The 23,904-nt window shown below is 47.6% G+C and overlaps 8 protein-coding genes and 1 non-coding gene across 9 annotated transcripts; 7 read left to right on the top strand and 2 right to left on the bottom strand.

The window, feature by feature from the left end:
- Positions 1-57: 57 nt before the first annotated feature.
- On the top strand, positions 58-968 carry BKA67DRAFT_680828 (uncharacterized protein; the record flags this gene model as incomplete). The annotated part of the gene is made up of 2 exons (XM_046108905.1): positions 58-425; positions 515-968. Exons 1-2 carry the CDS (start codon positions 157-159, stop codon positions 966-968), a joined length of 723 nt encoding a protein of 240 aa, XP_045956574.1. The 5' UTR covers positions 58-156.
- A 2,499-nt stretch (positions 969-3,467) lies between these two features.
- BKA67DRAFT_352277 (uncharacterized protein) lies at positions 3,468-6,770 on the top strand. The gene is made up of 4 exons (XM_046096372.1): positions 3,468-4,365; positions 4,469-6,042; positions 6,211-6,240; positions 6,318-6,770. The coding sequence occupies exons 1-4, from the start codon at positions 3,735-3,737 to the stop codon at positions 6,435-6,437; spliced, it is 2,355 nt and encodes a 784-aa protein (XP_045956573.1). The 5' UTR covers positions 3,468-3,734; the 3' UTR covers positions 6,438-6,770.
- A 517-nt stretch (positions 6,771-7,287) lies between these two features.
- BKA67DRAFT_t124 lies at positions 7,288-7,360 on the bottom strand. The gene has a single exon. It is a non-coding gene; the product is annotated as a tRNA-Lys (tRNA).
- A 1,876-nt stretch (positions 7,361-9,236) lies between these two features.
- BKA67DRAFT_626979 (uncharacterized protein) lies at positions 9,237-10,806 on the top strand (the record flags this gene model as incomplete). Its single annotated transcript, XM_046105556.1, has 4 exons — positions 9,237-9,424; positions 9,480-9,690; positions 9,752-10,508; positions 10,569-10,806. Coding segments are annotated over 4 exons (1,394 nt in total), but the record flags the coding sequence as incomplete, so codon positions are not given.
- A 441-nt stretch (positions 10,807-11,247) lies between these two features.
- On the top strand, positions 11,248-11,631 carry BKA67DRAFT_661041 (uncharacterized protein; the record flags this gene model as incomplete). The annotated part of the gene is made up of 1 exon (XM_046107747.1): positions 11,248-11,631. The coding sequence occupies one exon, from the start codon at positions 11,248-11,250 to the stop codon at positions 11,629-11,631; it is 384 nt and encodes a 127-aa protein (XP_045956571.1).
- Positions 11,632-13,653: 2,022 nt separating this feature from the next.
- On the bottom strand, positions 13,654-14,855 carry BKA67DRAFT_573522 (short-chain dehydrogenase). The gene is made up of 4 exons (XM_046103359.1): positions 14,657-14,855; positions 14,314-14,608; positions 13,962-14,259; positions 13,654-13,910 (listed from the first exon to the last, which is right to left on the bottom strand). Exons 1-4 carry the CDS (start codon positions 14,709-14,711, stop codon positions 13,821-13,823), a joined length of 738 nt encoding a protein of 245 aa, XP_045956570.1. The 5' UTR covers positions 14,712-14,855; the 3' UTR covers positions 13,654-13,820.
- Positions 14,856-16,446: 1,591 nt separating this feature from the next.
- Positions 16,447-17,130, top strand: BKA67DRAFT_661039 (uncharacterized protein; the record flags this gene model as incomplete). Its single annotated transcript, XM_046107746.1, has 2 exons — positions 16,447-16,652; positions 16,704-17,130. The coding sequence occupies 2 exons, from the start codon at positions 16,447-16,449 to the stop codon at positions 17,128-17,130; spliced, it is 633 nt and encodes a 210-aa protein (XP_045956569.1).
- A 2,272-nt stretch (positions 17,131-19,402) lies between these two features.
- BKA67DRAFT_680823 (SGNH hydrolase-type esterase domain-containing protein) lies at positions 19,403-20,308 on the top strand (the record flags this gene model as incomplete). The annotated part of the gene is made up of 1 exon (XM_046108904.1): positions 19,403-20,308. The coding sequence occupies one exon, from the start codon at positions 19,403-19,405 to the stop codon at positions 20,306-20,308; it is 906 nt and encodes a 301-aa protein (XP_045956568.1).
- A 646-nt stretch (positions 20,309-20,954) lies between these two features.
- On the top strand, positions 20,955-22,778 carry BKA67DRAFT_648164 (6-hydroxy-D-nicotine oxidase). Its single transcript, XM_046105978.1, has 4 exons — positions 20,955-21,157; positions 21,228-21,459; positions 21,533-21,980; positions 22,022-22,778. Exons 1-4 carry the CDS (start codon positions 21,059-21,061, stop codon positions 22,704-22,706), a joined length of 1,464 nt encoding a protein of 487 aa, XP_045956567.1. The 5' UTR covers positions 20,955-21,058; the 3' UTR covers positions 22,707-22,778.
- Positions 22,779-23,904: the final 1,126 nt, after the last annotated feature.

Here is a 23,904-nt window from a genome sequence, read left to right as displayed (position 1 = left end):
CAAAGGAGATCATAGCCATTCCGGGAGCGGGAACGGAAGGAAGTTTAGATACGAGAACTCGAATATATAGGCTCTTTGAATTCATCTCTTTGACGAAAAATCAATCTCTTGTGCCTTTCAACCTTGCCAAACACTTGTCGCAACTCAATCGCAACCATGTTCGGTCAAGCTGCTCTTCTGGCCCTAGCCCTTCTTCCCTTCTCTCTTGGTCAGATTTCCGATGGGTTTGAGAACGGGTGGGATCAAACTACGTGGCCCATTTATGCGGCCGACTGCAACCAGGGCGGTAAAGTAACCCTTGACAGCTCGACTGCACATGGCGGCAAGAACTCCATCAGAGTCGATGGTGCTGGTGGCTACTGTGGACACATTTTCTTCGGCACGACGAAGGTTCCCAGTGGCGATGTCTACGTCAGGACCTGGCTGTAAGTTCTTATGAGAGATGAGAAATGCCGGCTAAGGACTTGGACGGCCAAGACGACCAAATCAGTACTGATCACTTTTCTCCTGATAGCAAAGCCTCCAAGGCTCTGACCGATTCTCACGTCTCTTTCATCACGATGCCTGACTCCGCACAAGGTACCAATAAGCACCTCCGCATTGGTGGCCAGAGCAAGATTCTCATGTACAACCGCGAGACCGACGACGCCACTCTTCCCGACCTGTCTCCCCAGGGCATCGCCACCTCCGCCGCCCTTCCGACTGGTACCTGGCAATGCTTCGAATACCACCTGGGCACCGATGGCAGCGTCGAGACCTGGCTGAACGGCAACGCGGTGGCCGGCCTGACCGTCAAGCCGGGCGTCACCAACAACAACGCCGCGCAGTGGCAGAGAAGCACCATCAAGCCCAAAGTCACCGGTGTTTATTTCGGCTGGGAGTCGTACGGTGGGGACACAAATACCTTCTGGTACGACGACGTCGCCATTGGCTCAGCCCGTGTCGGATGCGCCAACGCGACCGCTTAATCTGATTGAGTCAAGCCGCATTTAGCCTAAATACACAAGAATTATATCAATCATATCTATAACCATCTCAAGTTCTGCGTTATTCTCATTCATGCAGTCTGAATTATGTGGGGCGTTCGTCCCGATGTGGTAGGGTAGAGTTACACCCCCCTGCGGCATATATGTAACCATATGTCAAATAAGCTTTCCGTTTCGGAGGCTTTGCTGCGTCGGCCATTTTGGGACAATCTGGACCGTCGGTGTCACAGCCGACCGTGAGTTTGATATTAAGAATTGAGGATGCGCCTGTAAATTCGTTGCACGACCCGGCCCGACTCCGACAATTAGTGCATTCCGCCCGTCTGCCTGAGAACAATTGGAGATCTGCTGCACTACCTGTAAAACTTCACTGCTACTGCTTGCAGCGCACCAACACGGCGACCTATCTTCACTTTTAGTATTGTACAGCTATGCTAGCCGTCAATACTGGGTCACGTTTGTTGTGATTCTTTCTAGTGTCCTATGCTCGAGCATAGAGGAAATTTGCAAGACCATGAAGTTTATGTATCCGGCTCCAGTCAAGTCGTAAGCAGATAGAGCAACAACATTCGATCATGGTGTTCGTTGAGCCTGATATTACAGCCGCGATGAAAGATCCAATGTGAATTCAAGGTTGTTCATGGGCACGCCACGTGCCGCATCCGCAGTGCCTTCTTGTATCGTTTTAGGCGGTTCCTGGCTCGCTTCGGGAACGCGCCAGTTCTTGTGTAAGACAGCCGGCTTCGGCCACTATTGCTGTTGCTCAAGTGACGAATCCGATACTGAGCGACATGGAACTTTGAAGAGTCCCGTATTCTAGGTTGCATGCTTTGTACTGTTGCGGAATTGCAAAGTTGCTGTACTGCCCTGAGATAATCGACGACTGTAGCGTTTCACAGATGACGTGAAATGGCACAACGAGCACTTCAGCATGAGTGGGAGCGGGCCTGAATGACGACATCGCTGCTTTCCGCGACGTCCGGTATGTCCTTGGCTTACGCCTTGAGAGACTGGGCAGGAACTGATACATGTTCGTCCTAATCTGAGCGTAAAGCAATGCGGGCCACATGCCAATCTATAGATTGGTCGTTCCCGTCACTTGCGTTGGTTCGAGTTCGTGAGGAACGTAAACACCATAGGTATGCCCGGATTTCTCGAGGTCAATACCAGACAGTTGAGCTGTAGGGAGGTAGGCAAGGTAGGCTTTAGTGGATGACGCCTATAGCCCCTGAGCTACGATATGGCAGTGCAGCGCTAGCACACGAACCCAAGTAGCGGAGCGAGATTTACTAACAGTAGCGTGTGGCTTTCGCACGAGTCAGGGTCTCGCTGCTCTGACCCGCAAACTGCAAAATATGAACGTTCTATTGTTAGAACCAGCAATCGCTATCATAATTATATACTACAGCACACAGACATAACATTAGGAGTTTCTGGAACAAAAAAAAAGACACAACAGAACCATTGACAGAGTCTGAGACACAAGATGTAGACCAGACCTTGGGAGTCTATTTCCTGGGAATTTACTAGGTCAAGTACTTGTGAGTCTCGATGGTCGTGCACATGCTGCACAGCATGGAGTTGGAGCGCATCTGATCGACTTTGGGACCCTCGGCATCTCAAACAGGCTGCGTAACGGTGAGTATCCACAAGGGCTTTGATCAATGCTGGAAATGACCAAGTTTATTATGTATATATAAAAATTGCCAATCACGTTTCTCTTATTTGCACTTTCCCGAGTTTACTCTGCATAGTGTCCAAACTCTGCAGATAACTTAATCACGTCTACCAAATCCAAATCGGCCGTGGGCGAGAATCTAGGCAAGGTGTTTTGATATTGTCTACATTTGGTACATGTCGCCATGCAATGGGACACGGAAGATATGGCAAATGCACACGGAGTATTAGGTATCAAGGACCGTGTAGAGTCCGAATTTAGCTCCCGAACGCGAGACCAGATTTGTCAGGTCCAGCCCTTGCGGCGCTGTTTTGTTACGTAAATTGGTTCGGATGACCCGTAAGTCCAACACGTGGGCTCCGGAACGAGGGAGACTTCAGGAGGGTCTTCAGGGGAAGAATATTGCTAAAGCCCCATGTGCTGGTTATTGGTAATTTGGCACATGAGTATTCCTGCATTGCCACAGAAGTTCGTGATATTGAGCTACATAACTAACCTGACCGTAGTCTCATATTGCCGTTGGATGGGTTCATGACCAGGATGGTTGAAGCGTTTGACAAACAACATTGCTTTTTAGTGGGCATTCTGCGGTCGCGGGGAAGGAAGCCGACTGGACGGCTGTGACCCCCCCAGACATTGACAAGCTAAGTTAGGTTAGTTAGTATGAGGCTCCCCATCCGTCATGTAGTGATCAGACTCTAGCCGATTGATTTTTTACCAGTTTATCCAAAAACAGACAATCTCATACAGCTTGGTCGGGTTCCAAACCGGCGATAGTGGATCTGCCCAGCACTTCGGTCCCTAGAATTTTCTAGAGACCCAAGCCAGCAAGCATGACGAATCTGCGAAACGTGGGGAAAAGGAGGTTCAGCGATCGTCACCTGCACTTGACCTTGGCCTATGACCCTTCCCGCTCCATGTGAACCTAAAGCGAGCTCCACGAATTCAGTGGAGATCCTGCCTTTCAGTTTTGCTCACCGTAATATAGATCTGCCATTGTCTCACATCATGAAAATCCATATCCCTTCCACAATCTTTCCTCCGCTGCTTGCTCGAGCAAAAACGTCAGCATGGATTCTTCGTCAGGAACACATGAATTCAAGGACCTAGAGCCCCCCGACTTCAGTGTTGGCAACCAGGACCAAAATACGAGCGTCAGAGATATTGAAGAGGAAGATCCGGTTGGTGTAGGTGCAGGCGGGGGCTCGAGATCGCGATCTGCAGAACGCAGGGTGCGGTTTAACAGTGATGCTATAAACAATGTACCGTCTGGGCTGGGTATCCAGAATGGCCAAGGACGATCTGAGCTATCATTGCCGGCAAACGAAGAGACACTGCAGCCAACGACGCCGACGGATCGTTTCACATTCTCAGTCGATGAATACGATTACGCGCAAAGTATAGCTCGTCGTGATTCTATGACTGGGGCAGGAGCCACGCACGCCCCAGAAGCATATACTGGGGATACATATCAAATGACTGAGGTACACTCGTCTGCAGGTCTCATGCACGACGCTGAGTATTTGCGGTCGTTTGAGAGTTCTACTGTGGGCAGCACCGGTAGTCCCAATGCGCAGGAGTCTCATCAGCCCGACTCAGATACCCAACCTGATTCTGGGTACTTGCAGTCATTTTCGGAAGCTGAGGCGCTTCTCAAGGCCCATATGCCAGACCACAATACCACTGGTGCAAAGAATGAAGGTTAGTCCACCATATCCCGTATTCCGAGCTTGTCTCCTGCGATACTTGTCCATGCGTGTTTCACCGCTTCATTTTGATTCAAGTGTGGCTAACGTTTCTGGAGGTCCCACTCCCACCGGAAACAATTACGAAGAACACGAGGCCATCACCGTAAACCCACGTGGTGGTATTTTCTACCAAATTTTGCAGACTTACCAAAATCCTGTCAATGAGGATACTTATCGCAATGGCAAAAGCGAAGAACCAGTGTCATCAGAACCAACAAGATCCACAACTCCTACAACACCTACGCGTCGTAAATGGTACAAGCAACACAGCAGAAGTGAGCAGTCATTGGGAACTCTCAGCCAACTGATGGAAGCATCTTCAAAGCTCGCCATTCAGACTGTCAAGACTGATGCTGAATTGGACAAGGCGATTCCCAAAGCACGGCCTGGATATACCCGGACGGGAAGTGGTAGAATCATGTCTTTGATTGGCCTGAAACGGGAAAAGGACACAAAGATCACAGCGCACCTTGCTGGCATTCTTCAACGGCAAAAATACATTCTCAAGATGTGTCGTGCGCTCATGTTATTCGGCGCGCCCTCTCATCGTCTGGAGGAGTACCTTTCGACAACAGCCAAAGTCCTGGACATGGATTGCCAATTTTTATACATCCCAGGATGTATGATCATATCCTTCGACGATCCACTCACTCACACCACTGAGGTCAAGATGGTACGCGCTCCTCAGGGTGTAAACCTCGGCAAACTTCAAGACGTTCACCTTGTGTACAAGGAAGTGTTGCACGACATTATCGGCATGGATGAGGCCTTGACGAGGCTGGAGACAATCATCAAGGCAGACAATCGATGGCCCGTTTGGCTCTGTGTCATCATGTATGGGCTCGCGAGCACTGCCGTGTCATGTTTCTTTTCAGCGCGTCCCATCGACTGGCCCATTATTTTCGTTCTTGGCACGATTCTGGGAGTTCTGCAGCTCGTCGTTGCTCCCATGTCGAATACGTACAACACTGTCTTCGAGGTCAGCGCAGCCATTCTAATGACCTTCTTGTCACGCGCTATAGCCAGCATCCAAGACGGTCGTCTCTTTTGCTTTTCTGCCCTTACGCAAAGCTCTATTGCGATGATACTCCCCGGTTGGCTTGTTCTCTCCTCGGCTCTCGAACTACATTCAAAGGCTATTGTGCCGGGGTCTATTCGAATGGTGTATGCCATTATCTACTCACTATTTCTTGGTTACGGTATCACCGTTGGGGCGGCATTATTTGGCGCCATGAAAGCGGATGCAGTCACGGAAACGACCTGCCAAAACCCGATGAACTCTTACTGGAATTTTCTTTTCGTCCCCCTCTATGTTTTCTTTACCACATTCACTGTACAGGCCAAATGGCGGCAAATGCCAGTCATGATTGGTGTGGCTTTGGCTGGCTATATTGTTAACTTTTACACCTCCAAGAGGTTCGCCGCCAGCGCACCCATTGCATATACCTTTGGCGCCTTTACTATTGGTATCCTGGCCAACCTGTACAGCAGAGTAAGACATGGCGTGGCAGCTGCTGTTCTTTTGCCCGCTGTTTATGTACAAGTTCCTGGCAGTCTTGCTTCTAGTGGAGCTATCACTGTCGGGCTGCAAACCGCCACTCTCCTGACGAGTACCAACGGTACTACATCTGTAAGTGGAGCTCTGTATAGTTCATACCCCCTTAATATCTCTCTCAGCTGCCTATGTATTGGTCGCAATGTCTTGTCATCCCATCATGATATTCTGCGAGGGGCAGTCCTCCAGCTTTCAACCACGGAACAAATGTGTCAAATCCTGGCATCTACTAACTGACCCCAGTCCACCGAAAGTACCCAACTCAACGCACTCGTAAGTCACTCTTCCGCACCGTAGATTAAAAATTGTAGTGTATCGGTGTGCTAACTTGGTTGGTTTCATCCGCACAGGCGTTCAACTTCGCCGCTAGTATGATTCAGATCGCGATTGGTATCACTGTAGGACTCTTCGGGGCTGCTTTGTTCGTCTATCCTCTAGGTAAGCGCCGTAGTGGTCTGTGGACATTGTAGTGGTTTAGTGGTTTAGTAAGGAACTGGTAACTTGCTGGGCTGGGTAACTTGTTTATAGAGTACCGAGCAAATATAGTCTCGAATTTTGATAGTTATGGGGGTTGGATCAATTGGTTAGAGGGCAGGCGTTGGATGAGGGGAAAATATAGCATCATAATAGAGTAGGCGGGCACTCCACGGCGACACGCTGTAAGACTCGTTGCCTACGTTAAGAGTAGAGTAGAGTAGATTGTAGTTCAGATTTGCATATGATAGCTATTGCAGTCTCACGTCAAGGAAAGACGCGTCGCATTTCGCATTCAGGAGACGAAATTTCCTAGGATTGTACATACCAACTGGTCAACTTTCGTTGTTGAGATTTTGTCATTTCTTGTCATATAACTTCAGCATTATGGAATAGTATGCACCACTGTTTATTTGGAAGCTGCAATAGCCGATAGACACAGACTGTGGCTTATATTAGGGCGGATGGCTAATGAGTTTGTTTTATTTTATTTCTAGTTAGACAGTACTTGGTCTCTCACAAGCGAATGTTTCAAGCATGAGAGAAGGGCGTTGAATCGGAATAGGCCATCACTTCGAGTTGAATGAACTGTTCTGTGCTGCATTTGTAAATTGAGAATGAACCAGAGAGAGCAGCAATGAATATCCACACCTGCTAGACCAGTTTACAGCTGATGTGTGGCTGTAACCCCACCCCTGAGTGCTAAGTGAAAAAAAAATTTTTATATGAAAACAATAACTTAGACTAGTGCGAAACGTCTGCAGAAAGAGAAAACACGGAAGACAACGACGGAACGGCAAAAGAGTCTGCAGCATATCTCAGTATTCTGAGATGCATCAGGAATTGAGCCCGATGCGGGGGTCGAACCCGCAGCCTTGAGATTAAGAGTCTCACGCTCTACCGATTGAGCTAACCAGGCGAGCTTGCGAGTTTTCACTTGCTGTTGAAGATTCTGCCCGTATGGCATATCATGTTGATGTGCTTTAGATCTGAACAGGGAAAATGAGGGATTATCGTCAGTTGTGGAGTCATCAATGTTTGCAATGGTTTGAGTAACGCAAATGATTCCTTGTGAGGAAGCAACTTATACGTGGGTAGCATGGTGGGGGACGAGTTTGCTTGTAGTAATATACACCGTCGGTTGTGCTTGGTGCTGAATGTCATGAGGCCACTTTTGGTTAGGTTTAGTTGAGTGAATGGATGTGTGAATTGTGATGGCTTTGTATTGTGAAGTCGAGAATGGAGCATGACAGTATTGCCTTTATCTGTAGGAGACGACGGAAGAAAAGGGATTGCCAAGCAATGGGCGAGTGGCTTCTAGACTAGCGATATGAGACACCGTGCTGTTATACTACAAGACCAGTCCAGTAAGATTGTGTGTCGCAACAGTATTAGTTACATTCTATTGAAGTAACAGAATTATCTAACTGTAGAATGTGCTCTGCGATGTCCCACGGCGCTGAGTCATCGGGGCGATCTCTATTTGCCGCTGTATACGTTGTAGAGAAGCTCAATTGGTCGGTTCCGCAAGGATTTCGCACCTTTCGCACAGGCCTGCAATAGCAGACAACTGCCTCCGCGGAGTGATCTGGCACCTTTGCTGCCTGATGCAAAATATCCAATCAAGCCGAGAGTTGCGGTATAGAGTGTCGCACTGGGCACATCGGAGAACGTAAGACACGTAAGTACACATCTTTGGTGATGGTTATCGGGTGGCAGCCGTCTTTCCTTGACTAGTGGTCGGTTGTGTAAATCTAATGAAGTGGTCTTTGCTTGCGAGTGATACTTGTAGATATCTCAGTTCGTGGTACGGCTGGGTGATGTGAGCTTTATATACCGATTTTGAGCGTTACTGTACTTCGAGTTGTAGAAATAGAGCATTGCAGTATCAAGCATGCTCTTTGGCCTGTCTAAGATAAAAAAGTGTAATCTGATGAGGTCTCGCGCAATCTTTCCGCAAAGCCAGAATCATGACTATCCCCACAAGGGTTTTATATCAACGACATAAATGATTCATCTCCAGCGAGTTTGTTTATCAGTGACTGTTACTTAAAAGAAAAGAGACGAGAATGGTCGTTCGTGTCGGTCAGTTACCATGAAAGTCGTTGTTGTTCTGTACAGTTCATCGTCGATTAGGTCCAGCTAGCCATCGGGTATCGTTACGCATTGGACAGCGCCGAGGTGGCCGTAGCAGCAGGCTTCTGCGTGAGGTTTTACAGAACATTGTAGGTGGCGTGCAAAAAGTAATTATCGAGCCTCGCCTAACCTGATGTGAAGGCGTGTTTCCACCCGCCTCGAGGTACGCGGCCGCGGCGCTCGCATTCCACGATGTGTGTCAGCACTGCCATTCTACCCGATCGGTATTGAGCTTCAATAAGATGTGGACCTTCAATCACCTGTGAGTGATTAATACCGTATCTGGCGGATTGCATCATGATAAGACATTCGGTTTCAAGCCCTAACATTACAGTTGGCTAAGGTTAGACGAATACTGGCGTCGCTTAAAGTCGGCTTCATGACCTGTTCACATTTAGACTCAACTCAGGCAGACTACGCAGCATGTGAGTAATCCACCTTCGTTATTCACGAATTTTGAGCACCCTTGTAGTCTGGCTGACCAAGCCTCGCGTTAAAGGTGGTCGGTAATCGCGTGGACACATGCAACAGTCAGCACTAACATGTGTAAAGTGGTGCAACGAAACTCCTATGTAAACGTACGATCCTGCTCAATCTTAAAACTGCAAATCCCAATTCTTCCAATCATTCCCTCATGAAATCGTAGATACCATACCACATCATGGCGAACAGGTTGTCTCCGTCATTGCTCAAGGACCTGCAAGCACATGTGGGTCCGCAGCTCGAGGTATTGACTGAGAAAGACGGCACCCGTTTCCAAGAATTTGACCAGGGATGGACCAATATTGGCCGTCAGACACCTGGTGCTATCGTGCTTCCAACTACCGAGGAGCAGATTCAGAAAACAGTTCGATAATTCAATGCCTAGTCTCGTTGTCGTCGCTAACAATCTCCCCGGGCAGGTACAATGGGCTGTTCGGTCATCCGTACCCTTTGTCACCAGGAGCGGTGGTCACAGCGAGTGGTCGTCCATTGACGAACAGGGTATCGTCATCAACTTGAAGAAGTACTCTGGCATTGAGACCGACGGTCCAAGCAAGAAGGCTATACTGAGAGGTAGCATCTTATCCAAAGATGTCGCTGTAACTCTGGCTGCCGCAGGAAGCTTTACAGGTTAGGCATTATACAAACGAAAAGAAATGAAACCATGAGCTGACCTTCTGAAAATGATTAGCATTGGGTAATGGTAACACTGTCGGGGCAATTCCTTATTTTCTTGGAGGCGGAGCATCAGTCACCACGTCAATCACTGGCTACGGATCAGACCAAATCTTAGCCGCTCGCATGATTGATGCAGAAGGCAATCTTGTCGAAGTCACAGAAGAGAAGGAGCCAGACTTGCTCTATGCCATTCGGGGCGCCGGCCAGTTCTTTGGTCTGGTCACTGAACTTACCATCAGGACCACTCCATTGTCCGAGCTGGGGAACGAGCAGGGTGTGATTTGGGTAGGAGCCTTTGTGTTCCCCCTCGAGCGCGCAAAGGAAGTGGCCGAGGTTATGAAACCGTTGATGGATGATGGCAGTAAAGCAACAGCCGGTCTTATTATGATTATGGCTCCTCCACCGGCACGAAAGCCCGCCCTGGTGATTTCGGCAAGATATACTGGAGCTCCAGACGATGCCAAGATTGCATACAAGCCCTTACACGACTTACAACCTCTGATTGCCAACGGCGGACCAGTCCCTATCCAGAACACCAGTGATGCCCGCGAAGTCCTTTGCGCTAAAGGTGACTTCAAGAGATTTGGTGTCGTTGGACTAAGTCGTTTTGATGTGGACAGCTTTCTCAAGACCATTGAGGTGTGGAAGACTTTAGTAGAAAAGTGCCCTGATGCCATTAACACAGCATTCAACTTTCAATGGGACTCTCGGCCCCCTAAAACACCCGATTTCCAGTCAGCAATGTCCCTCCATGATACCAGATACTGGCAGTACGTGGCTATCAAACTTCGGGGCTCCATATGACCTCGCTAACCACAAGCGTCTGATAGGAATAACCTCATTTGGCATACCGATGTAAACAATCGGGAATTGGTGGATGAGTTGAACGATGAGTCAATTAAGATCATGCGTGGGCCCGACCGATCTGAGTATGCCGATTTCCAAAATGGCACTCGCGTAGGACCAATCGAACTGCGCTACAGGGGACCTGGCAAGCTTGAAAAGTTGAGGGAGCTAAAGAATAAATGGGACCCGACAGGCGTGTTCACGAGACAGCTTCTAGACTAGAAGAGCATGGTGGACTCAGTCATTCTATGTCATGAAGGTTAAAGAGAGCGATGTTGCTGCTTGCATCTGTCAAATCTCACTCAGAATCCTATTTTCCGCATGTAGAAGCCCCAAGTCGATAACAAAGAGATCCACAAGTAGTTGTTCATTTTCACCATGTTCGTCCCTTCTGGAAAATGAAAGGCACTTTTTTATTTGTGGGTATTCAAAGAGCTAAAGATCAGAACTTTTGAATAACGGTGATGTTTAACAGTACAAATAAATTAAAGGCAACCAATAACTGGCTCATGATGTCTATATAATCCAGTCTCGCACGCCGTGCTTTCGGCATAGGTTCATCATCACGATCAAGAGCTTTACAGCACAGAATCTATACTAGCGAAAAATCACTCCGAGTTAACGCACTTACTAGAAGCTCTTCAGATCCGAAATCTTTTTTAAATGTCTGGTAGCACTGACCCCACACCTTCGACTAGTTCGGCCGCCGAGGCCAACAGGAATAAAGGCCAAGGATTTAGGAACCATTACGGTGCCATTGTCATTGGCAGAAAGTACAGCACCAAAAAGTATTGCGATTTCTGCGATAAAGATGGCCATAGAAGGGCAGAGTGCGAAGAGTTTGAAACGAAGAAGATAGCTGATCTTGAGGCAAAAAAGGCTAAGTACGAGGCAAGAAAGGCCGAGTATATGGCAAGACTAGCCCAGACGCAATGTTATAATTGCAAGAAGCTCGGACACCTGGCAAGAGACTGCTCGGCTCCGAAGGCCACGAAGAAGTGCCTTGCCCCAACATCCCAGGTGCCAGTGAAAAACTCCCGTACCTGAATGTTATGGCTATGGGCCAGCGATAACTGGTGGAGATGGGTTGGTTGTATGCTGCACGTGATATCACTGGAAATGAAGAAAGAGAAGATGATAAATTAGATATGCTAGTTCGGCGGTTGTCAACAAGAGATGTTGCTCCTTCTTTATCTTTGACCATCACAAAATCCTTCAACATTATTTGATGTCATGTGTGAGAATCTTTGTGCTATTTGTGTCGGGCATTATTGCTTCTTCGTTGCTCTACTAGCTCGTTACCGTAGTAGATGCACTGGGCGCTTCCCTAATACCGTTAGAACCTGTCTTATGTGTCCTTTGGCAAAATAGAAGTCATCACCATGTTCGATCTTCTCGATGGTATCAAATTGCCTCTGCTTCGTTTGTGAGCTGACGGACATTCGTAATGAGTATCTGAAGTCTTGCGCCTTGGGTCCACTGTCTGGGTCTCCTGTCACTCTAACTGCTGCTGCCAGAACCTTTGGAGTTGCCAAGGATTCTCATTGATATGTGGTTTAAGAGCTTTCAGCAGGTTGGTTAGGATCCGCAAATGATGATCGGATTGGCTTCTTGGATCAGCCACAAGGTGCCCTGTCCTATAAACCATATTAAATCGGAGGACTTGAGGCTCGGAATGAGATCAGTCGTGCTACCACTGCTCCCAGTGTTACAAGACCAGTACCGGACCAGCACCTCAAAGCCATTTTATATTTCCACAATATCTGTAGATTGATGAGTATGTGTAATGGAAGCGCCATGAGAAGAATATGGGTGACGCTCCTACAATATCTCGGAAAATATACCTCCTAGGGCGAAGGGCTTGCCCGATGAAGTTGTGGCAGGTGTAAAGACGCAATTCCTAAGCTGGCTTAACAGGTTTCCATGAGAACTCTACATCGAACCACACCGAAGTAGACGTAGCGACTGTGATGAAGACTATGTAGACAGTCGTATAAGGGTACTAAGTAAACGTAAATAGACGGTACGAGAAGATACAAAGCACCAGTGTGGCCAAAACTGTGCCAGAAATCACAGTCAAAATTATCGCATGGGTCAGCTGCAAAACATATCAATTTAGTCTCCATGCTCTTGTTATCCAATGATCTATACGGGATACCGTGATACCATATATTAAGTTGCCCAGTGAGATCTCCTAAGTATGTTTATCCAGATTCCTTGTGCCACATAATGGAGTACTGGACATTGCGTAATCGTGGTGAATGCTTATGACTTCGTTGACTTCGTTGACTTCGTTAAAAACGGTCATTGGAAAAGTAACAGGGGTCCATCCGGAGTTGAACAACTATGTTGCTTTGGCCCGTTTAGAAATTGACAGAAAGTACGTATTAGCAGTATAGCAGGTGGATGATCTTTTGGTGGTGCCCTTACGTGCAAGACCTCATGGTTTATTTCGCCTGCTGATATCGCAAGAAATTGTCACGAAGGCAACATGAGTGAATATATGGCGTGGTAAAATTACGAAGGTCAATGCGCATTGCAGTTATTTGACGGATTCCCAGGTTCAAGAAATACATGCAAATTGATCGATTACTGGGTAAAGCAGGATAAGTGCAGCGATCATGACATCTACAAAAGTGGAGCATCGGTGTCCGACCTAAACCGAAGCTTTGTCACAATCAAGATTCATGCTTATAATACGCCGCTGCCACCTCTGGAGAAGCTACATACAGCCACAATAGAGTTCAGACTGGAATGATATGGGCTGCAATCAAATGCGCTACGTTGATGGACAAGATGAATGGTCGAGTTTTCGGGCAGTAGCTGTCATAGTATCATCAGAAATCTTCATTACCCCGCGGAGGCCAAGCAGCTTCGGTACGTGTTGAGAACTGCCTTTGGAAATGCACCCACCGACTGCTTCGCTACCAGCGCTAGTCAGGATAACTTCGTTGACTCGAGTACGATGATTTAGACACAGGTGCCCACCGACAGTCCCATAATATGTACGATGGCTAGTGTTGTATTACGCTTAGCAAGTGACCTACTGTTATTGAAACTATTTTATGTGGTTGATACGGTTGCTGTTAGTGGAACGTGCTCTTATACTTCCCTTGTATGTAATTTTATTTCACAACAATGTATTATAACTATATTGTCAGCAATAGTCTACCAATACGTCCGTAATCATAAGCTGAAGATGCCAAACTGCTTCGACTCCGCGAGAAGCTTTGCCATTAGAACTTCTCGGAGCAAGGTCGCAAGTCCAGCTCTTGAGTAAATGCAGATAGATCCTGTGTATGCAAGTACCAATAGCTTTCAGCAATCTATGCCCTGTAAGTATTGCATGGAGGACATTGATAAGACTGGCCACTTACCGAGTCTGGGGATATCATCGCTTGATCCTTACCAACAAATTCCCTCGCACGTGGCGTATCTATCAAGCCATCGATGATGACGTGTGCGATATGGACACCACGGGGACCAAATTCGCGGGCCAAAGACTGGCTCAAAGCACGAAGCGCAAACTTGCCAGCTGCGAAAGATGCAAAGTTGGCGGAAGCTTTAAGCGATGCCGTGGCACCTGTGATTATGAGTGATGGAGGATGCGGTGCGTCGGAGACAGACTCAAGGAGTAGAGGCAAACAATGTTGAGCATATGTGAAACCCGCTCGCCTATGGTTCCGGTAAGCCAGACAATGCGAAAACGTTCTGCCGGAGCGTACTTACACCGTGCCATCCAAACTCGCCTCAAGATCCTCTGGCTTTAGGTCCAAGAATGGTTTCATCGCAAAGCCCCCGTTGACATTGTAAACTGCTGCAGCTAGTTTGCTGTTGGGAATCTCATTCTTAATGGCGCCAAAGGCAGCTCTAACCGCAGCGGGGTCATTGACATCGGCTACAATACCCAGAGCCGTACCGCCAGCTGCTTTGATTTCGTTGACGATCCCTTCGAAACTCTCCCTTCTACGAGCTAGCACCACCGTGGGGTAGAGCTTCGCAAAACGAAGGGCAATTGACCGGCCTTTAATCTTTAAAATCAGCTGGCTAATTCAGCGGATAGCTTGCCTACCTGTTCCGGCGCCAGCTCCAGCAACGAGTGCAAAGAAGTCCTTAGAGATCGGCATTGCTCAAATTGATGAATTCGCAGAATGCAAGAGGAGGTATGGCTTGAAAAAGGAGAGTTGGTGACTACAGGCAGATCGGTGGAGGAACGAAATATATCTATTCACCTCCCAAGGATTGCCAAGCCGATCTAAGGTTTGTTCAGGATTGTGGCTTGCAGCACATAAGGCTCCCTACTTCCAGCTCGTGCAATGCTGCGGCCCAGCAAGCCAGCCCTGCTAGCCTCCATCACTTGCTTGTGACGAGTGTGGCTCCAGACATAGTTCGATACTAGGCTAACCTAGGTTAGCGGATTTTGTTGCATCGCAAGGAATTGTTGCGTACATGTATAGTAGGAGCTTGAAGTTGATACTGTGCACCAATATAATCAACCCTGACCTCTTTCTAACCGTCTACGCCGCGAAAGCTTTGTTGGCGGCCGTTACCTAACTCTTTCATCGCTTCTAGTACAATAGCTTTCTGCTTCATCTCCATATGTTTGTGCATAGTTCCAACCAGCCAAAGCGTGATTTACAACATCTAGAGCTCGGCTGTCGTTGAGCATTGGATCTTAGGACACGTTAGAACTTCTTCATTGCCCAATGACTTGAAGAGACGTTTTTGGCTTAAAGAGGGGGGGGGGGGGGGGGGGGGGGGGGAGGAGAGCGACATCATCCACCTGTGAGATTACGTCGAAAGGTGTTGTCTCCCAGTCGAAAAAAGTATGAAGTACAAGGAAAAGGAAAGAGATTTGAATAAATATAAAATTAATGTCATGCTTTCTTATTCTTGCTGAATTGACTGTCGGTGGCTAACCAAGTGTCGAAGTCCTTCAATCCGGGGTGAGCTTTTCTAAGCGCTGTAATGTCAGCAGCGTATCCGACCTCGTAGAACCATTTGAACATGTCACTAAAATCTTTAACCGTCGCCATGAGAAGTTAGCAAATGAAGTCATAATTCCAGGCCATATCTCTTCTTAGCCTTGAGCTAGCCACAGCCAACCAATTAAGTTACAGCCAACCAACTAGGTTACAGGACAAGTTATGAATCGGCCCAATAATTTGTGCGGCGCAGGCAGTACCAGACGTACAACCACGTGCAACCACTGGCACCTGCATCGGGTCAGAGCAAGAGATAATGGTCACACGTTTGATTTCCCCTCTTAACGCTCCCTTTTGCTCAAGTGTCATATCGTCTCTCCCTCCGTCCCCATTACAACTTCAGATAACCCATCATCGCCGATCCAAGTGGACTGAAAGCGAGACTCAAGCCGCACTCAAGATCACAAAGCAATGGCAGACCCGTGCCGCAATCGAAGATGCAGCAGTCCCCGGGAGAAGACAAAGCGCGGACAGCTGGGGATTTCGCATCTGTCCTAGCTGCACTTCCACCAGTTCAACAATGGTCAAGTGCGACTATCGAAAGCCTAAAAACTGCTGTCAACAGCAGATGTGCTGAAGCGAACTGGCAAGAAGATTCTGTATGGACACGAAGATTAATCAATGCTATCGTCGCACCGGAGTACGGTTGGGACTGGCAGAGATTAAAGACTTGTTCGAATGCAGATTACTTCTCGTTGCCTATTTACGTGAGTTACCAAGTTCATTTTTTATATGCGCGACGTAGCTATAACACCGTGATCTAAGTTTTCACTAGACCATCGCAGTACTCAACGCCGCCTTCCACACTAATGCTCTTGATGCCGCCAGGGCGCGTGCCGAAGCAGGCCACTACCGTAGGCCACTCAATTTATCCCCAATGCCTGGCGGTGGGAGTATTGGCTACCCTATTTTCCGCCTAGACTATTCCAATGATGAGGATTTTGAACTCTATAAGATGTACTGGGACCATTTTCTAAAGACGGAGTTCTATGTGCCAGAAGTTGTAGACCCGGATGACATTACCTGGTTTTGGGTCAATGATAAAACTAGACTTGACGGGAAAGGTCCACTTGAAGTTCGAAGGTAAGGACCAAGCTCTGCGATTTAACGATTAAAATACTCACTTTTGTGCAGACTCTTTCAAGAACTTTGTGTTACTGCGTTTCCACCAGGATCAAAATTCCTTTGGCTCTGCTTAACGGTGGACCGCGAGGCAATCGAATCCATGCTTCGGGTCTATGGTCCGCCGGCAAAACAGGTCCTGGAAGCTCTTCCATTAAGTCTACCAAGCGTCAGGACAAAGGAAATATCGTTCCTGCCGTATGTCGCTGCAGTGGATACTACTTGGGCAGAAGCAAACGGCGACGAAATCACAAACCCAATACAAGACGGTTCTCAAGTTAATGACGGAAAGTACCGCGGACAGTTCAAATGTGCTCTGCGGAGCGTGTTTAGGCTTTGGCAAATGGAGCAGGTTATACAGCCAGAAGAGTTATACCCAAAGAACGGAAAGATCTGGGGTGACACTAGCGTTGTGTTTGAGACGCCACTGATAGATTGAACGTCACTTTGTTTGTATTGTTTCAAGTCAGGGCGGATACCGTTCGGCCTCTACAACGCCTTTGAAAGTATATTTAATAGTGCTTGTTTATAAGTATGAGAAATGACTTTTACATATAAGAAAAATGCCCTGATAGTCTGTGTCGTAAACGCATACAATCGGGATAAACCTATGGTCACGTTTTATAAAACACACCGAAACTTACTATTTTTTCTATCTTTTACAGTAAACTGCTGTCGTAAGCGTTCCTCAGGTTCGGTAGTCACTCTTGTTTGTTAGGCCCAACTCACGTCCTGCCTTGGTCTTTGACTGTTATTGTATTCCCTTTTATTCATGTATTGGTTTCAACCCTCCATCTAGTCGGAATTTCTTGGTGCTGTTCCCTTGTACTGTCTAAGAGTGCTGTTAGTTAGTCGTCGGCAGTTACTCACAGATCTATTAATTACGTCACTACTCCGTAACCCAATTTGAGTGTTCGTTTTTGTGACATTTGTCAAAGCTTTTCTTTAGTCATGAGCACCTTCACCTCATTTGGCGAGCGCGTTAATATAAGATCCAAAATGTGAGGACTGGTAAGGGAACGGTTCTAAAACATCATTCCCGTCCTCAGGGGCTTCCTATAGCCATTCTGGGGGTTGGTGCCATAGCTGGCCGTGATCGATGACCCGAGGGGCATGATTCTCAGGTAGAATGGTTTTCCGGCATCCTGACGTGGGATTATAACATCCCCAGTATCCGTAGGAAGGTATTTCCGTGTGAGTGAGAGACATCTTGGGAAACGGCCAAAATAGAAGGGTGATTAAGTAGTAGAAATAGCAGCAAGAAGGCAAGATACAAGGGCCGAGTCGCTCAATGACCCGAAAGAGCGTCATATTGATAAGTCAGGGGAAGATAGCACAACAAACAAGGGAGTGAGGTACTAGATTCCTTTCTAACTCCTTGGTGTTGAAGCTGATTGTGAGCCAATCTATTTTCAATGGCTCGATGAGCCCCTTTTATGTACATGTTTCGTTGGAAGCTCTAGGCTGTCATCCTCCCCAAAGTCCAACCATGATGTGATGATTGTCGTTATGCTATTCCGACTCAGTAGTATTGCTCTGAGGCTTTTACGCTATGATTATATTTTAGGGGTGCGATTCGCAGGACCTCTTGATCCCACTGACGTTCAAGACCCACTGATTCCTTCTGGCTAACGTGCATGATTTGACGATGTGGTAAGAATATTGAAAATATCAATAGCGTCGAGATAGAAAGAGGGAATATTGATGGCATGAATTTGGAGTCGGTCTCGAGCACAGTTCACAACAAGCACGCAGTCGACCAACTGCAGCCAACTAACTGCAGTCAACCGGCCAAGCCTCGAAGTATCAATTAAAGAAAGTCCCGGAGGCCCCTATGAACGGGAAAGGTAGGGTCGTTGTGCTCTTCTTCTACGCAGTCGTCGCATCAAACAATCGCGATGCCCAACTTCAGCAGATATAATGCCTGCACTCTGTGGGAGAAGACAGGCACCCGTGCCTGAAATCGCTATAAATTTTCCCACTATTGCTCGAAGGAATGCCAGCTTGATGACTGGGTCCACAAGTTCCTCTGTGCACCATTCTCCCACCTCGACATGTCAGCTCATGAGTAGTGCGGTTCCATCGTTGTTATTGGAATAAAAAGAAAAAGGGCAGAGCTAGGACCCTTCCGCCTGTCGAGACCTTTATATGAACGAGTTCCGATACATTGCTGACTACCTGATCTCATATGGGAGCTGGTCGCCGGATATCAAGGCTCCTAATATAACCGAAGTTCAAAGTGTTAAAGGGATTAGGATTAACTGCCTCGGTGACGGCCAGGTTTCAAGAAACCATACTATGAGCCGGTAGATGTCCCCTCCTTAGACCCCATCTTCAACAATCCTGGCTTCACACCTCCGACATTGCAGACCGTATCGGCGTCCCTACCCTAACGTGATGTTACCTCTTCAGCCTACGATGGGCAAAAGAGTCCCTACAATAGCCATGATATCATATTCCAGCACCTATGTTGGGATCCCACGGCGGACAGCTCACCATCAGGCCCTGGTTGGTCCTTAGCAGGCTGGCAGTGACAAGTCTACGTCGGGAGTGTCGTGCGCTGTGACACGGAGCCACTAGCGCCGATTCGTGTTGAAGCGCTCTGCAAGTGCTGTAGATGATCTGCCGACCAATGTTTTCGATCTGCTGGTACAAGCTCTGTGATGAGAAACATAAGAGGTCAACTGAGGTGACGTGGCTGGCCAATCAACATGGTCGGCAGCCTGGCAGATGGTGACGCAGAGACATTTCATAACCGACAGCATGAAGGTCACAGCGGATTCGTGGTCAACCAGATGATCGGCGTCAGCGACTATACCTTACCAAAGAAGCCCGATGTCGTCTTGATCAATTGCGGAACGAACGACGCAAACCCTGTCGACGGTCAGGATATCCCTAACACTGCAAAGCGTATGGTGGAGCTTTTGAACCACCTCTTTGCTAACATTGACGGCGTCACCATTATCTTGTCGACATTTTTACCCCGTAGGGATTCGAGTGACAGTAACGTCAATATTATCAATCCCGGATATAGTGACCTTGTGCGACAGTTCGATAATGCAGGGAAGAAGATCGTCCTGGCAGATTTTAACGATGGATTTTTGGACCTCGACACAGATTACTATGATGGTATTCATCTGAATGAGAAAGGTGCGGCCAAGCTGGCTGCAGTGTGGGACCAGGCAATTCTCGAGGCAGAGAACAGGCAATTTCTCATCGAGCCCATCGACACCGGCAAGCCTGACAACTCGACAAGTAGCGATGATGACGAGACTTGTGACGTTGTGTGCTTTTTCTGCTCTGCTTCCCTTCGTCGGGATTGCCTGGTAACTGTTCAAGATGTGCTGGAGGAATTCATATTAATTTCCAGGATGAGATTTGATGTTGCCCACGAGGTTACACATGCTGCAGAAGGACTCCTCCACGGCCGTTCTCAAAGCGTAAACACATTTCCTGGGTGCCATTTGCGGAAATTCCAATTTTTGAAACCTTCAAAAACATGCAGGTCGATTCTTAGCGTGGCCGCCTGCTGTCTATTGCTTCGTGGGGGACGACCCGCAGCGGATGTCGCTCTCTCGTTTCATGACCAACGCTGGTCAACCCCTGCTCTGTTTTGACGATCACTGCAATTCTGGATAGCCGTATTCTGTTATCGATGATTCATTGCTAAAGAAGCCTCCTGATGCAGAAACATTCTTCCGAAGATGAGCCTGTTAATAGAGCCGTCCAGTATCTACTGTAATGAGTGATCACAATGCTATCAAGGAATTATGGGTCGTGGGCCAGATCACATGCATGCTTCAAAAGGTTCAAATTAAGAACATAGTAGGATAGAGATTATGATATAGCATACACATGTCACAGGAGTGTTCTGCTTTGAAGTTACGCTCCTGGATACTGACTTTGTGTTTACAAACGAAATACTGTCTGGACAACATGAGAGGGGTTCCTGAAGAAGTGGATACAAAACGAAATACAACCAAACCCCCACGATATTGGAAAGCACCCCAGTTAGTAGATCATTAATTCGTTTACCGATCAAGGATCAATGCCCCTCAAGCCATGCCGGGAATAAATTCGGAGACAACAAATGTAGCAATCATAGCCTTGGCATGCAGACATAATCTCCTGGAAATCGCTATTCGTCAGGTCGTATAGAAAGTGAAGCGGTCCCCGTCCACTTCTGTGTAACGTGATTTGTACCATCTCTCGCCACCAGCTAAGCTGCACTGCCAGGTGGATGATCGCCTCAGCCGCGTTTTACTTTAGTTTTGTCCGTGCCTGTTCACACACATAATTGACAACACTATTCATCATCAGCTCTCTTCCGATCGGCCTGCCGCCTATGCACGCCCCAGTCAATAACTATGAGGCAATCAGCGTATCTGCTTGGGACTGCCACGGCTTTCACTATTCTGTCAGAGTCCGAATGCATTGACGGCAACAACACTATGACTGACACTTGCGTATGAGATGACTCTTCAATTATGCTAATGTGCTCCATTTTGTATACTTGCTAATGGTATTTGTGCTCAGTGTGACGTACTTGCGGCCGCTGGCCTCAAGATACTGCGCCCAGAAACCGGGGAGTACTTCGCCCGTGACACATCCTATTTCTCTGTCTCTGCCCAGCTGAGTCCGTACTGTATCGTGCAGCCTACAAGTGCCGATCAGGTTTCCTTAGCAATTACCACGTTGAAAACAGCCACGACGTGTAACTGGGCCATTCGAGGCGGTGGCCATATGACATGGGCTGGCGCCTCCGATAGTAAGACTTCAAGACTTCAAGGCTTCCCGTCTACGAGCCCAATGACATGACTAACCAGTGTATGTTCTGGTAGTTCATGAGGGTGTCACGTTGGACCTCGGTTTGATGAATCATACAGAGTATGTGTCCGAAGATAGGATCGCCAAGATTGGAGCAGGGTGCAGGTGGCGCGATGTGTATGCAACGTTGGAGCCCTACGGCGTCACAGCTCCGGGCGGTCGTACAGCCACAGTAGGCGTTGCGGGCTTTCTTACCGGCGGAGGGAACAACTTCTACAGCAGTATGGTTGGTCTAGGCTGTGACAACGTCATCAACTTTGAGGTTGTACTTGCTAGTGTTGAGATTGTCAATGCTAACAAAGAGACAAACTCGGATCTTCACAAGGCATTGAAGGGCGGTTCCTGCAACTTCGGCGTTGTGACCCGTATCGACATGCAGGCCATTGAGACTGGCAATCTCTGGGGAGGCCAGGTGGTATACCCACTCGATACGACTGAACAGCACATTGCCGCCTACATCAAGTGGGTTGACAACATTCCGAGCTATGCGCAAGGCTCTGCAGTGACCTTTTGGGCGTATGCGCGGGCAGCTGCGGGATTATTGTCTCTTCCGCTCTCCACGACACTTCGGCGACAGTACGGGCTCCTGCATACGACAAGTTTCTATCCATCACACCCCAGCTTAGCGACACCCTGCGCATCGACAGTCATTTGAACATGACCGTGGAGCTGGAGGAGCCTTCAGGGTATAGGCAAATATGGATTACGCTTACAGGTAAAAACGATGCACGTTTCATTCGCAGGGCCGTCGAGGCACAGTCCAGCTTTATTGCGGATTGGCAGGCAAACCAGGATGCTGATTTCCTAAACTATATTACTTTTCAAGCAATGCCGACGCTGCTGTTCAAACATTCCGTTGACAAGGGCGGAAACGTTATTGGTATGGACCGCGAGACGGAAAACGCCATTCTCTTTCAGATGCAGCACATGGTGCGCACAGTTGAGCAAGAGACTGAGGCGAGAGAAAGATTGACTGCTATGCGGCAATCGCTCAAACTGTACAATTTGGAAGTGGGTGTAAACGTCGAGTGGGAGTATTTAGGATACGCCGATGGGAGCCAGGATCCTTTGAGCACATATGGTTCAGAAAATGTTCAATTCATCAGAGAGGTGGCTACAAAGTACGACTCAGAAGGGATTTTTCAGACCAGAGTCCCAGGCGGCTTTAAGATCTCTAGAGTTGTCTGAGTAAATGGTGGTAGTGATTAAGAGTTGGCTAAAAGCTTATTGAAAACAGCGGGAACTACGGGAAACGCAGAGATGTATAGAGATGCTCTATTCCATTTTCTGAAGATGCTGTGCTATAATTTATGCTTCCCTTCCGAGTGTTAGACCTTCATTATCTTGTTTGATGCATGTTTCAAGGCCCCGTCAAACAGGCTGACCGATAACTCCTCGGTAGTTGAAATGTCTATCTATAGTCTAGGTTCACGGCATTTTCCTGCTACAGGGCGGTTAGGGTAACAATATAGCTGCTCCAGGCCCCGCCAATTGTGATATTCACCAATCCTACGTGAGACCCTGGCAGCACCGTAAGGTTCATTAGGACACTCCCAAGGCTTGTTGAAAAATAGGAGCATATCAAAAGCTTGCCTGCTGGTCGGTGGGGGTAGATTTCTGTCACTGCAATTACCCAAGCAGTCATGATGATAACACTCAAACGATTGTCGAGCAAGTAACCAAAATGGAAGCTTGTCAAGTCGAGTTCTCTTACAGGAGCTGCGGCAACCACTGTGCCAAATACTGTGAAGGAGATGACTGACAGGTCGAGCATATCGGTGTAAATTAATGCTGATGTTACAGTGCGACTCGATCGTGGGGTTTCGGTGATAACGCATATATGTCTAAATGTGAGGTGGAGCAAGGCTGTAGTTCTGAGTGGAAGCTAAGAACCGCAACAAAGAAGTTATGATAACTTCCTGTCCTAATTGGAGACTACAGCTGGCGATGGTAAGATCGCCACGGTGTTAATATTGTCAGGTTGTTATTGTTAGTCATGCAAAGATTGTGCTGCTCTACTGAAGAGTGAAGGAGGAGATGAGAAGCTACATCTTAAAGATACATTTAGGTAATCTCTGAGATGTTTAAGCAAACTTGCGTAATAGTTCACCAAGTTTAAGGTACAGAATCGTCACCACCGACAATGGTCCGTGCTTATAAGATGCTTTGCTAGCAAAGTCGCGCGTTATAGACTTCTCTGTTCTATGAATGAGGAATAACTAATGAAAGAATTTTCATTCGTGTTTGTAAATTCTATATAATTATGATAAGCGTATTATAAACTAATCCGTAAAAATTTGTATTTATGTATATAGAACCCCTGAAAATACCCTAATTACGAAACATGAAGAAAATAAGACCCTAATTCCGTCTCTAAGTTGCCCTG

The sequence above is a fragment of the Truncatella angustata genome, assembly GCF_020726525.1.
Source record: "Truncatella angustata strain MPI-SDFR-AT-0073 chromosome Unknown BKA67scaffold_6, whole genome shotgun sequence".
In the NCBI taxonomy this organism is placed as follows: domain Eukaryota; kingdom Fungi; phylum Ascomycota; class Sordariomycetes; order Amphisphaeriales; family Sporocadaceae; genus Truncatella; species Truncatella angustata.
This window is presented reverse-complemented; position numbering and strand designations above follow the sequence as displayed.

What these genes read in the sequence shown, in the direction of transcription:
- BKA67DRAFT_352277 (XM_046096372.1), top strand. Translation starts at nt 3,735, where the DNA reads ATGGATTCTTCGTCAGGAACACATGAATTCAAGGACCTAGAGCCCCCC. An exon ending in CACTGGTGCAAAGAATGAAG is followed by an intron (nt 4,366 to 4,468) that starts GTTAGTCCACCA and finishes ACGTTTCTGGAG; the next exon opens with GTCCCACTCCCACCGGAAAC. An exon ending in GTACCAACGGTACTACATCT is followed by an intron (nt 6,043 to 6,210) that starts GTAAGTGGAGCT and finishes AACTGACCCCAG; the next exon opens with TCCACCGAAAGTACCCAACT.
- BKA67DRAFT_573522 (XM_046103359.1), bottom strand. Translation starts at nt 14,711, where the DNA reads ATGCCGATCTCTAAGGACTTCTTTGCACTCGTTGCTGGAGCTGGCGCC. An exon ending in GCGAGTTTGGATGGCACGGT is followed by an intron (nt 14,260 to 14,313) that starts GTAAGTACGCTC and finishes CCGGAACCATAG; the next exon opens with GCGAGCGGGTTTCACATATG. An exon ending in CGATGATATCCCCAGACTCG is followed by an intron (nt 13,911 to 13,961) that starts GTAAGTGGCCAG and finishes TACAGGGCATAG; the next exon opens with ATTGCTGAAAGCTATTGGTA.
- BKA67DRAFT_648164 (XM_046105978.1), top strand. Translation starts at nt 21,059, where the DNA reads ATGAGGCAATCAGCGTATCTGCTTGGGACTGCCACGGCTTTCACTATT. An exon ending in ATGGGCTGGCGCCTCCGATA is followed by an intron (nt 21,460 to 21,532) that starts GTAAGACTTCAA and finishes ATGTTCTGGTAG; the next exon opens with TTCATGAGGGTGTCACGTTG. An exon ending in CACATTGCCGCCTACATCAA is followed by an intron (nt 21,981 to 22,021) that starts GTGGGTTGACAA and finishes AAGGCTCTGCAG; the next exon opens with TGACCTTTTGGGCGTATGCG.